We start from the raw sequence: 13,415 nt of genomic DNA on the forward strand, positions 1-13,415 counted from the left end.
TGGAGTTGTCTAAAACTCCACAATCAAAAAACACAAGAGTAAAACACATTCAAAATACATGAGAGAGTGGGGAAAAAAGGCTCACACTCTCTCCAGGTAAAGCAATCAAGTCCGAAAATCCAGCACAGTTGCTGGGGGTCTCTAAGGTGAAGGGAATTAGTACATTTATGAGAATTCTCCCTAACACATGGTAAATGCGAATGTGCACACTAAAAATAATGCACATATGGTAAACATGTATCTGCTGTCACCAGCTTGTCTTCAGGCACATATAAAAGTAACCAACAATCCCTAGTGTAAAAGACTAGGGTGATACAAAAGTATCCCCACTGCACTCCATGGCAAGATGCATATAAAAAAATCACAATATGCAAAAGGGGAACATAGTTTCCCAGTACCGATAGTCTGAAGGACTGAACACTTTCCCCATATCAAAAGATCAAAAGGCAAGGGAAGTGAAGCTGAAGGCTTTACTTCCCTTAAAAAAGCCAGAACAGGTTCAAAAACAGAGCAAAACGATTGAGGATCCATAGAAACCATGCAGGGGAAATTAGCAAAAAGGGAAATCTTTCCTAACACCTTCCTCTCCAGCGGAACACTCCTTGTTCTCTTTGGATGTGGTGCGAGACTTGAAACTCTACATCTCTCGCACTAAGTCTTCTCAACTGTTTGTCGTCTTTTGTCCTTCTGGAATGGGCAACTGTCTTTCCAAGCCATCTATTTCACACTCGCTGTCTGCATGCATATCATTGCTGGGCCAACAGGCCTCTTCCTGGCAGGCCTAGAGGTCATTCTTCCAGAGCTGTTGCTGCTACGACAGTGTTTCTCTCGATTGTTCCCCGGCTGGACGTTTTCGGGGCTGCCACTTGGAGATCGGTGCATACCGCCAAGAGGTTTTACTGTGTCGACAGTATTCCATGGAGGAGTCCTCAGTTGACCTGTTTGGGTGATGTGAGTCTTTTCTGAGGTGAGTGTTTCCTTCAGGTGAGCTTTACTTCCAACCTTGTGGTATTGTGTGTACTGCTCTATAATCTATTCAAACAGCATGTGAATCTATGAATGATCCAATGCTGGAGAAGGAATATGTTACTTAACTGTAACTTCTGTTCCCCAGTGTTGATGTCTTTCATAGATTTACATGCAACCTTCCTGCTTATGGTTCTTCTTTGCTCATATTGACACGTTCACGTGTGCTTGAATAATCTGAAGATGTCCTCCACGGGTGGAGCTAATAGGGACTTTTCTGTTGGCTGTGGGGCAGTGTGACCCATAATTATTCTAATAGAGCATGAAAGGTAAAGCAGTTTTAAAATCTAAATGTAAACTGCTTTAATGCTACCGAGGATTCACAGCCTGATGGAGGAGAATATTCAAACAGCATATGAATCTATGAAATATACCAGTGCTGGAGAACTGGAGTTACAGGTAAATAACATATTCCTTCTTTGTAGCCACAAGTGCAGGAAGGTCTCCTTAAGGACTCATTTGAGATCCCTCTATTTAGGGTTATCAAAGAGATAGTGTAAATCACTGTTATAATGGAAGTCACAAGTATTGCATATGTATCAATAAACAACAATCATTATAGATAACTATTTCAACAGTGTGTTAACGTTTTTTTATCAGGCACTGTTGCCATGGGCGACTTGCCTGGGCTATGGTCATGCTCAGCTGTTTGGTTCGACCTGCGTAGCATTTGGACTGCTCATTTGCTCTGTACTTGATCGTAACGACAACAGTCATTGCTAGCTGGTGTGGGGATGTGGACTGCTCACTCTGCTCTCCATTTGCATAATGGGGCAATTCCAAGATGGTATGGGGTTGTTTACTGTTTATGGGTGCTGTATTCTACCTTTCTTTAATTCCATCGACCTAATATTCTTGCTAGGTGGCTTGGGAAGTGTTGGGTACTCACTCCATTATACATGTCTTTGTTTCTACAGGGCTGTCAGCGAATTGTTGAGGATTGGCAAAGAATCTTGATGGTTCAGTCCCTAGTTGTGAGCCCACATGAGGACATGAGGACCTGGCTCAAGTATGCCAGCCTGTGTGGCAAAAGCGGTCGACTGGTGAGTACTATCCTTGCATGTAGTCCAGCAGAAAACTTGAAAAAGCCTGCATCTTCAGGCCTACACATAGTCTTCTTTTCAAATTCACCAATACTCATCTCTTTCTGGCTTACCAATAAAGCATGTAATGATCGCATTCTCAAATAAAACCAGAGCCATCCAGTGTTAGGATTCTGTAATGAGCCTTGTGAATACCGTCTTATGTTCATGATTGATCTGCTCACTTGTGGCACTTCCAGACTTGTAAACCTAGTGAGAGGCATCTCACTGATAATACTGCCTTGTGAACCACAAGTACATATCAATACCCTGGGGAAACCTTCACTCAGAAAATATTTACTGGCAAACCCCACCCCACCAAGTGCCAAAGCACACGTATGTTTTTCACTGTGATCGGAAATATTTTCTTTTGACTTCTTTCCTCCCGTAGACGCTTATGGGTCACTCTATCTTTTTTGCTATTGTCTGCTTCCTGGTCTGACATTTTGGAGGTAAGTAAAGCGCTCAGCTGTACTTCCCTTGCTTTTTGCACACTTGTATGGGGAAACTGATCAGTCCCTAAGACTGTCAGTACTGGGAGAACTTGTCTACCTTAGTGACATTTCTGTTACCTTAAGTGAAGTGTGGTTTGGATACTTTGTATTCTTATACATTTTTCTTTTGTAACTTTATTGTTATAATCACAATGTGTCCAGGATGAGCTGGTGGCAGCGGATATTTTTGTGCTGTTTTTTACTTTTTACTGCTGCACATTTGAATAATGTCATTAATAGTACCATATATTCTAAGATGGCCCTGCCGCAAAGTTTTCACATGTCCTTTGGCACATTGGCTTTCTTCCTGCCCTCTCAAGTCCAGAATGGCCATATAGGGAAAGCCCTTTCCTGAGTAAAGCTCCTCCTTTCCCCAGAAAAGTGGTGGTCTGTGTGTAGCTTGATCTCAAGGCTGGGTCTGTTAAGACCCAGCCCACATCTGAGCCGCAGTGTGTCGCTTGTTGGGCATATATATTGACCCTGCTCCTCACTACTCATATCCAGAAGGCTGTTGTCAGTGCTTCGACCCCTGGACTAGTGGTAACAACCTGTCCTGACCCCCTGCTCAAGGATCCTTTGGAAGTGTCCCTGGACCACCCAGTGGACTGACCAGCTCTTTCATGGGCAACTTTGCTGCATTGGTAGCCATTTCAAATTCATCCTTGGAACTTTGCGGATCCTCAACTTGTGTAACCAGGCACATGCTCCTGAGGTTTCAGCCCTCCTAACTGAAGAGAAAGCAGTGTGGCGCCTACTCCTTTGTTGGCACCACAAGGATTGCATGTCGCCACGTGATTGTGGTGACTGCCACTCCAACCTGTATTCACTTTGTGTCGGAGGCCTCCTGACGTTGCTTGTTCCGTGGAGGTCTTAATTGTGTCATGCCAAGGGTGTCCAGCTGTCCAGTCTCCATAACTGTCTCGCAAGAATCTGGAACTACGGATGAGCCGGACCCAGTCTGATGCCAAAAGTGCCCTCTGCACCAAGTCCCGATTGGACACAGCCTAAAAGTAAGTAGGAACAGCGGATTCAGCAACCCCTGAAGTGGTTGGTGATTAAATCTCAGTAAGGGGGAGGGGGTTTGCCTAGGTGTTCCTACCCTCCTCCAGCCATATGATTGTATGGATGTAAAGTCCTAATGCTGTCCCTTCCTTTCCTGTCTAAGTCTGCTCAAGGATTCTACGTGGGCTCCCCCCTAAAGTGGTGGGATTTGGGGAGAAACTTGTAAGTTCTTTACTTATTCTTTTATTCACCTTCTGATCATTTACCCACAGCGTTGGCTTGGTCTAATCTTCTTTTGCGAATCACATACTAAACCCTCTTGTAAAGTATATCTTGTTGCTGGTGAAATTTATGCATTAGGTCAATTTCCGAGCAGGGCTGGACTTTATCCTACTTTTTCTTGTGTGTGTGTTCGAACTGTTTTCTATCCATTTATTTACCTGTCTCTAACTGGTTCTAGATTGCTATTTACTCTTTCTCACTTACTTACCATACACTGTTACTTAATGTGTTGCTCTTAACATTGCTAACTATTGCATACCTTTCTTGAACGTAAAGCGTTGTTTTTCTATTAGTAGAACCCCCAATAGTGAATGTTTATATGTATATGATAGTAGTTGTGTGACAATACTTAACTAAGATTTGCATTGCTTAGAGTGTATACAAATGCCTATTACATAGTTGTATATTTGTATGTTATGTGATGTTATTGGGCATTTGTATAGTGCCTTTTATACCATTGTTATAATCTCAAAGCACTGCGGGTTGAACGCCCTTGGGGACTGTAGTCCAGGTCAGTGGAGAGAGTAGGGTAGCAAATAGTGATTGGGTGCACTCAGTATATGTGCAGCTAGTGCGTTTTACGTGGTGGGTAGCTGGATTCTAATGCTAGGCGTGGTGCAGTGGTTGTGTGAGATCAGTAGAGCGTGTGCAGCAAGGCCAAATTGATTTTGGTATTTGCATTATGGCTGATGTGGAGCTTGTGTATGAGATTACGTGTGCAGCTAGGCCGATTTTGTTGTGGGGTATAGCTGCGTTCTAAAGATTGTTGAGGTGTTCATGGAGGTGTATAGGTATGTGGGGAGCTAGGCTGAAATTGATCGAGGGGTATACCTGCATTTTATTGTTTGTTGGTGTATAGGAAAGAGTGAGCATATTGGTATGTGTGAGTGTCTTTGTGGATTGGGGGGAGATCCCTGTTTCTGATTACCTTCCAGGACCTGTCGGGGTGACCGTATCTATTTTAGAGGATCAAAGCCTTTAATGGCTTGGCAACTTATTCTAAAGGCACTTGCCATGGTGCCGCTAAGTATTAAAGACTGATGATGCTTCTTGCAGTGCCCTTTCTGTGAAGTCACTTATGTTTGTGTCACATATGCAAACTACAATGTTTGCATATATTTTGCCCCATAGGGCCTAGACACAGCTCCAGAGTGTACTGCATTTGTAATGGTCCTGCAGTTGGTGTGCAGTGTGTTAAAATGCCATCTGCAACTAATTTACCCAAAATGTGTACGGGAGGAATGACTGTATGGAACTGCGCTTTCTGCAGACTGCATCCGATGCGCTACATTGTGTCCTGCGAAACCATTTCGTAAATTTGGCCATCCTGTTCCCCACAGCAACCCATGTAGAATGGATTGTGTTGCAAAGGTAAATAAATCCTAAACATTCAAAATAGAGATGTAGAACCTGCACAGTGCACTGAAAGCATTGCAAAAAGGCACTAGACACACCTGGCAACACCACATAAGGTGAGGAAGCTCAACTAGGAAAAACATGGCTGTCAAAACAAAGGATAGGTATCCCCTCGCTGTAACCTGAAAGAGGGTCTGGTGTCCTCAAAAGTAAGTAGATGCTCAAGGAGTGAGAAAGTCTTTCACCTTCATAGGCAAGGAAACACAATTCTATTGAGTCCAAGTGCAGGGAGGCTCAGGACACAGGGTAAGGTTTGCAAATAAAAAATCTCACTGATACTTGTCTTTCTGTGAAAAACTTTTAATCAGACAACTACTAAAGCAGCAAGTCCCTATGCTAGACATACATTAAAACATATATACTGCTACACAAATAACTCATGTTAATGATTAAATTGTAGGCCGCAGGTGGCTCCATTGGCTCTGAAACTGAAGAACCCACCCTTTCACATTTTCACTCGCATTGGTGACTGTATTAGAGTCAGTCTGAAGGCTGGCTTTCTTCTCACAAGGGTGAAGCTTGAAGCCTAGCCAAACAGCCACCATATCATGGGAATACCAATAAAGACCCCCGCAGTTCCATGTAGGTGCTAATCAATGTTTGCCGGTCTATCTATATTTATAAAAGTGAAAATGTGTGGGTTTGTGGTGAACCATTGTTCCTTCTACAATTCCACACCGTTTCACCAATCTGCACCAAATGTTGCATAGTTACCTGTTAGGACCCTCTAGACAATACTGGCTACATGACATTTGGACACCGCACCCCGTTCCCTGGATTTCAGCATAAGTCAAAATTTGTTTGAGGGTTTGTGGCTTGGCGAAGCGTTGTCAGTCAGACAAGTTTATTCGGATTTTAAAAATCCATCAAACACAAGAAAAACAAAATCACAACACATAAAAGGAATTACAATCTATGCTCCATATCCAAATACAATAGATCAGAAGGTAAAGAGTCACCCATAAAATCCCCATTACATCCCACATTGTCCCTTTACTAGTCCAGAGAGTCACAAGACTGATTACCCACACTTGGCACTCAGTCACAACCCACCGCGGGCCTTTTTCCCAGAGGTGTACAATTTGCTCCAGACAGGACATTACTATGGGTGACAGTTCCAGGGGGAGCAACAGCAACCAGATAGGGACGAGAGCTGATTGCAATCCCACTATAGGGGGCCCGCGTATAGTCCTCAGATCTTCTCAGGACTTCCCTGGCCATTAGATCATTCCTGAAAACCAGTTGAACAGAATCAGAGGGGTTTATACCCTCGCCGGCCAATCTAACACACCCCACCATAGCTTCCCTGGCCACAAAGGGACAATTCCCAACTGTACGAAGCCAGTGGAGACATTTATTGGAAAGGGCATCCCTTGGTTCTCACCTGCCCACAGGCATCTTAGGTACCACATGCAGGAAAACAGTAGCAGTTCTTTGCCCCCCATATACATGACTCTTGGGGCTGCGCACCCTTGAACAGTAGCCACGTATTCCAATCCCTGCCTCCATAAGGGGATTGGGTATCAGGGAGGTTGGTGGACAATACGCCAGCAGAGTTGACTTGATACACCCAGTGGGTTGTCCCCTATCAGCGACGGGGTGCATCGACTGGTCATCCGGAGTAGGGCTCATTAATGCATGGACAGTCCTTTTGCAGGGTGCAGTGTTCAAAGGTTGCTGTGGGGGGTTGGGTCCCATTTCAACATGATGTATGCTGGTAGACTCCCCCCAACGAGTTCACTCCACCCTTCCCCTCCCCACTCATCCCCTGGGCATCAATCCGTACCAGAAGCAGTTCTTTAATGGCTGCTAGTTCAGAGAGCACATGAACACAGGGGCAGCTTCCGACAGTGGGCACCTCCTTGCATAATGGAGCAGAGGGGGGGATAACTGCCGTGGGTGGTGGACTTGAGGGCCCTAAATGGTTTTAAGTGAAGAAAGGAACTGGACCCTGAGATCGTTGCAAGTAGGTTCTCGCTCCAGGAGCTGCAGATGGAACTGGGCGAGAGCTCATCTTCGGTTGCTCCAACCATTTCTGTGTCCATTTGGTCGAGAGTGGCAACAACAGTGACTGGGGGAGGACAGTCGAGAGTAGGTCCTGCTATGGACGAGAGAACAAGGGGCAAAAGTGGCCTTACATGGGGCGAGCTAAGTGGGGGGTTGACAGGTACAAGAGGTGCCAGGGATGCGGGTGGGAGGACTAACACATCGCAAGCCCCCACTATGCCAGTGCCAGATTTATTGGCCGAAGGCAAAGCATATGGGTTCCCAATGGCGGCGGGCAAAGTTCCTTGACAAGCAGTGTCTATGTGGTTCAGACTTGGGACGCTAGCCAAATTACTGCAGGGTTCCCCCACACATCGGGTTCCTGGTGTGGGTGCTATCATGCCTTCCATGGTGTTGATGGACCCTCGGTATGCAGGGTCAATATCAGGGCATGGTGGAACCGAGATATTGGTCTTTGCTTTGTCTGTTGCTCCCAGTTCACTTCTTCTCTTAACAGCCAGGAGCTTTCGCGCTGGGGTACATTTGGAGACTTTAGAGGCAGACTCGTAACAGAACATGGGCGGGGTGGTTGGCATAGAGCTGGCCAGTTTCTTGGCCAGTTTCCTTGGCACAGCATGGCCCTGAAAGGACCTCAAGGACTTTAGTAAGGACATGACGAAATCCCCCGGAGCTGGCCAAGAAGACTGAGCTTAATTGCTGTGTAAAAACCCCAACAAACCCCAACAAACTTCACAGGCTCTACACCTATTGAGAAACAGAAACGAGCAATCACAGGTGCAAAACACTTGTCTCCTTTTCCGCCCCGTACGACAGCCAACACAGGGAATGCCTCTCTCCACGGGCAACCTGCTACACCAAACACCGCGCCCTTCCCCCTCCGTGGGCCCCCCCACCCTATAGGTGCACCACAGTGGCTAGCTGGCTCACCTTGGAGACCGGTCCCGGTCTAGTCCAGTCCAACAGGGTTGGTCCCCATGCGGCCACCAGCATACAGGGTTCACAAAAAACGTATTCTTTTTCGCACTGGCCTGACTTTCACGCCTCTCCCTCCAGGCGCCGAACACCCTACGGGCGTGCAACACCCATGCCCTTGCTCCCCCACGGGCTTCCTGCCCTGCGGGTATAATGAGGAGTTGATGTAGGGAGGGAGCGTGGCCTCCCCTCCGAGGATACGGTGGCCCTCCTAGGCTTTAACAAAGAGGAAAAATGGCCCGCAACACCAGCGCCCTTGCTCCCCCGCGTTCTTCCTGCCTTGCGGGGATAATGAGGAGTTGATGTAGGGAGGGTGCGTGGCTTACCCTCCGAGGATACGGTGGCCCTCCTGGGCTTCAACAAAGAGGAAAAACGGGCTGCAACACCCACGCCCTTGCTCCCCGAAGCGTTGTTCCTTATGCAATTCTACACTGTTTCATCAATCAGCACCAGGTTTTGCATAGTTACCTGTTAGGACCCTCCGGACATGACTGGCTACATAACATTTTTGAAACCCACCCCTTTCCCCGGAGTTCAGCACCTTCACACATGAGACGGTTGCCTGCAATCGGCGAAAGATCAATGTGGTTGTAGAAGGACTGTCCTGCACCACTAAAATGCACCACAACGAACTGCACCATGCCAGGGTGAGGCAAGAGGTGGGGAGAGAGCACAATAGGTCTCAGTATGCAGTAGGACACAAACTCTTGCCTCCCCCAACGTCTGCTCCTGGGTATGTCAGCCAGCCACATACACCCATTGTCAGTGCAGTTTACATCAGAGTGCAAAGCATATCAAGTGATAAGCTAATCGGAACAGCGACTTACAGGATCATTGATTTTCAACAATTGATGAGTGTTGTCATGTCTGTCCACAGAACCCTTTCGGAGAGAAGGTACTTTTTGCTAGTAACTAATAAAACTGACATCACTATGGAAGTGTGTTTTTGCAAAGCATTGAGTTAGAGCCACTACCGTCACTCAGATGGCATGACAACGGGCCAGACAATGGAGTACAGTAATCTCTATGGAAATGTCAATACGAAAAAACAAGCTTATGTTCGTTTTTTTCCAACTTTAGGACCTGCCACATATACTCTTCCATCCAGGGGAAGTCCCCTACACTCCTGAAAACCGTTCTGATCAGGTTGCATTTCCCTCCTCTTTCTTTAACAAGCTTGATTCGCTTTTATCTGAATACATTTGGAACAGCAAAATTCCTAGAATTGCTCTCAATATACTCAAACTTCCAAAGAACGTGCGAGGAGTCAGTTTCCCAGATTTTAGAATTTATCATATAGCTTTTATTCTTCTACAAATCGCTATCTTCCTACATAATGAAAATCAGTTAATTAATTCTCCTATAAAAATTTAAACTCAACTCATCACTCCATTTTCCCTATTTTACGTCCTCCAATCCTCATTGGCCTAAGATTGACTCTTTTCCTTTACTACAGTTTGGCAACAAATGTCTGATTCATCCCATGATGTAATTGATATTATTAATAGAAACATCTTGCATAATAAATGTTCTACCCTCAAATCACACATACCCTTATACATAGATGGTACTCCATTGGCATATCCCAAATTAGTCATTTATTTCAGAATTTGACTGCCATCCCATTTCCACAATTGTGCATTAGATTTCATTTAATTCCGTCAGCTAATACTTTATATAATCATATGAAGTCTATTTCAAAAGCTTTGCCAATTATTGCAATAAAATCACTATCTAAACTACTAATGCTATTTATTAAGAATTCCTCGCCAAAGCTGCCAAATTGTGTGCTATAATGATTTAGACACCCGATGTAAACCTTGCGATTACGAGACATTCAGAGATTGGGAGGTGATGTGTAACCTGCTTATCTCACAGGATACCTGGGAGGATATTTGGAAACTGTGCCACACCATTTCAATTGCTGCCAACCTTACTAAAACCAACGCATCCATTTTGCACTGTGAGCATCTCAACCACCTGCAGATTTCTAACGTTTCCAATCTTTGTTGGTCTTATAAACCTCATAATGCAGATTTCTTACATGATTTATAATTGCAAATTTGTTTTGTGACATAATGGGTTAAAGTGGGGAAATGTTTATAAAATATATTTAATTTTGATGAACCTCTGACTTTATGCAATGTAATGATTGGTACTATTGTTAATCCTTACCTTAACAACATTTCCTCCCCTAATTTATTTCATGTTTTTACCTGTATGTGGTTTTCATATTACAAACTCCAATTGGAAAAATGTAGATAAAATAAGAAATGTCATGATTTCTCCTGCAATAATTTTCCTAGCTTCTTTAATAAATGGGAATGTTTTTATTTGTATCTTAATAAGTAGTAGTTGCTGCAACCCTTCTCCCCTTCCTTTCCTTTTATTTCCTCATTTGTCTAGTCTCTATGGCCAGTTTGTCCCACAATACCAATTTGATTACATTTAAACATTGTCTTATGTATTCTTTTAGCAGGTACCTTTTAATTAAGTCCTGTTTTACTATATACATGGTAGCCCTGAATCATGCTGTTCATATCTTCATCTTGTATCCAGGCTTGCAACATTATGTGTTACTACTGACTTCTGCAATTGTATTCGCTCTCACCTCTTGCTTCTCCACTCTTTTTGAATGCTTACTCTCTGTTCAATATTCCTCTCCCATTCTCCCTTTTCCCATCTCCTCCCGCCCTTTTTTTCTTCTATGCACTTACTCTATCAGAATCGTCCCTGGACCTAGTATGATAGCAACCTTGTCTGTCTCCTCCCCCTCCCATTACTTGCCCCCCCCCACACCCCTGCACTATCTGAAATGGTGTCAGGCCTAGTACGATAGTCGCTTGTTTTGTTCCTCCCCTCCCTTTCTGCACCCCTCTCCCTCACCTTTTGTTTTCTCCGGCTCTACCAGAAATGTTGTCAGGCCTAGTACAGTAGTCGCCTGTCTGTTCCATTTCCTTCCCACTCTCCCCCTCCCTTCCTTATCTATGTCTTAGCTCTTGCACTATCTGAAATGTCATCAGGCCGAGTACGATTTTTTTTTTTATTTTTATTTTATTCAAACCAAACAACAATACAACAAAACATAAATAAACACATTAAACAACATAAACACCGCAATCCCCGTCCCACCCCCCTATGAGCGTGTATGTTCTTCGCATTCAGCATCCGCTTCGTGTGGCAGGGTTTCGCCGTCCTCAGATTCAACAGGAGCCGACACCGCTCCAAACAGTTCAGCTACCAATAATTTCCATGCCATGAGGGAGCCCATTTCTTCATCCCCCCCGCGTTACTAGCCTCTTGCCACACCACTGTTTCAGCCTCTGCCCATTTTTGTAGGTCCTTCCACCAGACCTCCACCCGTGGTTTATGACACTCCTTCCATCCCATGGCGATCCTACGTTTCGCAAGTACATATGCCAAATCTCTCAGTTTCCCAACATGTTTGAGTTTTCGCGCTCTGGGATACCCTCCAGCAAGCAGGCCCAGGCCGAATCTACTTTGAACGTGACCCCCTTTCCTGCTAGTTTCTGCGCCACTTCACCCCAGTAGCATGCAATTACTGGGCACGCCCAGAACATGTGTATCATGTCGGCATTCTCCTCGTCACACTTAGGGCACGCCTGGCGCCCGATATTCCGGAACTTGGATATTCTCAGAGGGGTCATATACGCCCTATGCGTTATATATAGCTGTATCTGTTTGAACCTGGCATTTCTCGACACCTTCTTGTGATATCCCAAAACACGTTCCCACAGCCCATCTTCCATCGGGGCTCCCATCTCTGTTTCCCATTCAATCTCAAGTGCACAAGGTCATTCCCGAGCTTAGTCATCAACATCTCATACAATCTAGAGACCTCATGCCCGCCCTCCGATGTGTCATAAATTATCTCAACCGTAGCATCCGGTTCATCCGCCAGAATAGTTTCAGGCCACCTACTCCGAATCTCCTGCACTACCCTATGATAAGTGACATATTGGCCTCTATGCAATCCCGCCACCTCCTCCAGTTCCTCAAATCCATAATAGTCCCGTCTTGCCAAATGTCTCCCATAGTGACTAGTCCCACTGACTCCCAGTATGTCCTGATGATTACCCTCAGCTGCCTGTCTCCCCTCGCCAGTGCGACCAGTGGTATCTGCAGAACACACGGCAAAGGGTCCCCCATCATCCGACAGGCTCGGCGCCACACGTTCCGCCCCAAAGCCAGCATTCTAGGGCGCTCCCTCATGTCTGCGCTGGCCACCCAGATCATCTCTCGCAAGTAAAAAGGGGTGCAGTTCCTCCAGAGCAACCTGTGTTCAGGGGTCTCTTCATCAGAGAGCCACTTACCCACATATTGCAGTTGCGCTGCCACATAGTAGGCTTCAAAATTCGGCAGTTTAATGCCGCCTTTTTCGTAAAAGTTCTGCAGCTTCCATAATGCAACTCTGTTCCGGGTACCGTGCCACAAAAATTCCCTGCACATACTGTGCAGCTTTACAAAAAACTTCTTGGGTATCATGTATGGGATATTGTTGAAGTAATGCAAAAGCCTAGGTAATACCACCATTTTAAGCATAGCACCTCGGCCCATCATCGCTAATGGCAATCTCTCCCAGAACCTCATGCATTTCCCGATCTTCCCAATGGCTAATTCAGTATTGTGCCTATGTTCTTCCTCTGTCGTGTGATACACGTCGATTCCTAGGTAGCGGAAAGAGCTCGTCGCCCACGGAATCTGCAACACCGGCAACCTCTCCACAGGAGTCCCCACATAGCTACCCAGCGGAAATAGAACAGATTTCTGGGGGTTCAACGCTATACCGGACAGCCTGGCATATCTCCCCATCACCTCCAAGACATACCGCAGATTTTCTTCCGGGTAAATCAGATATAGTAGCATGTCATCAGCATACAGGGATATAAGGTGACACTCCCCTCCCACCTCGATACTGATCGGGTCATATTGCTGCCGGAGGTAAATTGCTAAGGGTTCCAGGGCCAATATGTACAGCATCGGGGACCAGGGGCACCCCTGCCTAGTGCCTCTGCCCAGCTGCCATCTTTCCGACACCACTGCACCCGTGCGGACCCTGGCCAGAGGTGCACTGTATAACATCTCAGCCCACCTAATATAGCCTGGCCCCACT

At 45.7% G+C, this 13,415-nt stretch overlaps 1 protein-coding gene across 4 annotated transcripts in view; it reads left to right on the forward strand.

Moving 5' to 3' along the window:
* The window catches only part of MTOR (mechanistic target of rapamycin kinase), a 2,476,747-nt gene that overhangs the window by 1,252,200 nt on the left and 1,211,132 nt on the right, over nucleotides 1-13,415 (forward strand). For all 4 annotated transcript variants that reach the window (XM_069609933.1, XM_069609934.1, XM_069609936.1 and 1 more), the window contains one exon: nucleotides 1,944-2,069. In XM_069609933.1, the coding sequence (XP_069466034.1) occupies nucleotides 1,944-2,069 (126 nt within the window). The remainder of the gene's footprint in view (nucleotides 1-1,943; nucleotides 2,070-13,415) is intronic.

Source organism: Ambystoma mexicanum, chromosome 8, assembly GCF_040938575.1.
Source record: "Ambystoma mexicanum isolate Mex_15411 chromosome 8, UKY_AmexF1_1, whole genome shotgun sequence".
In the NCBI taxonomy this organism is placed as follows: domain Eukaryota; kingdom Metazoa; phylum Chordata; class Amphibia; order Caudata; family Ambystomatidae; genus Ambystoma; species Ambystoma mexicanum.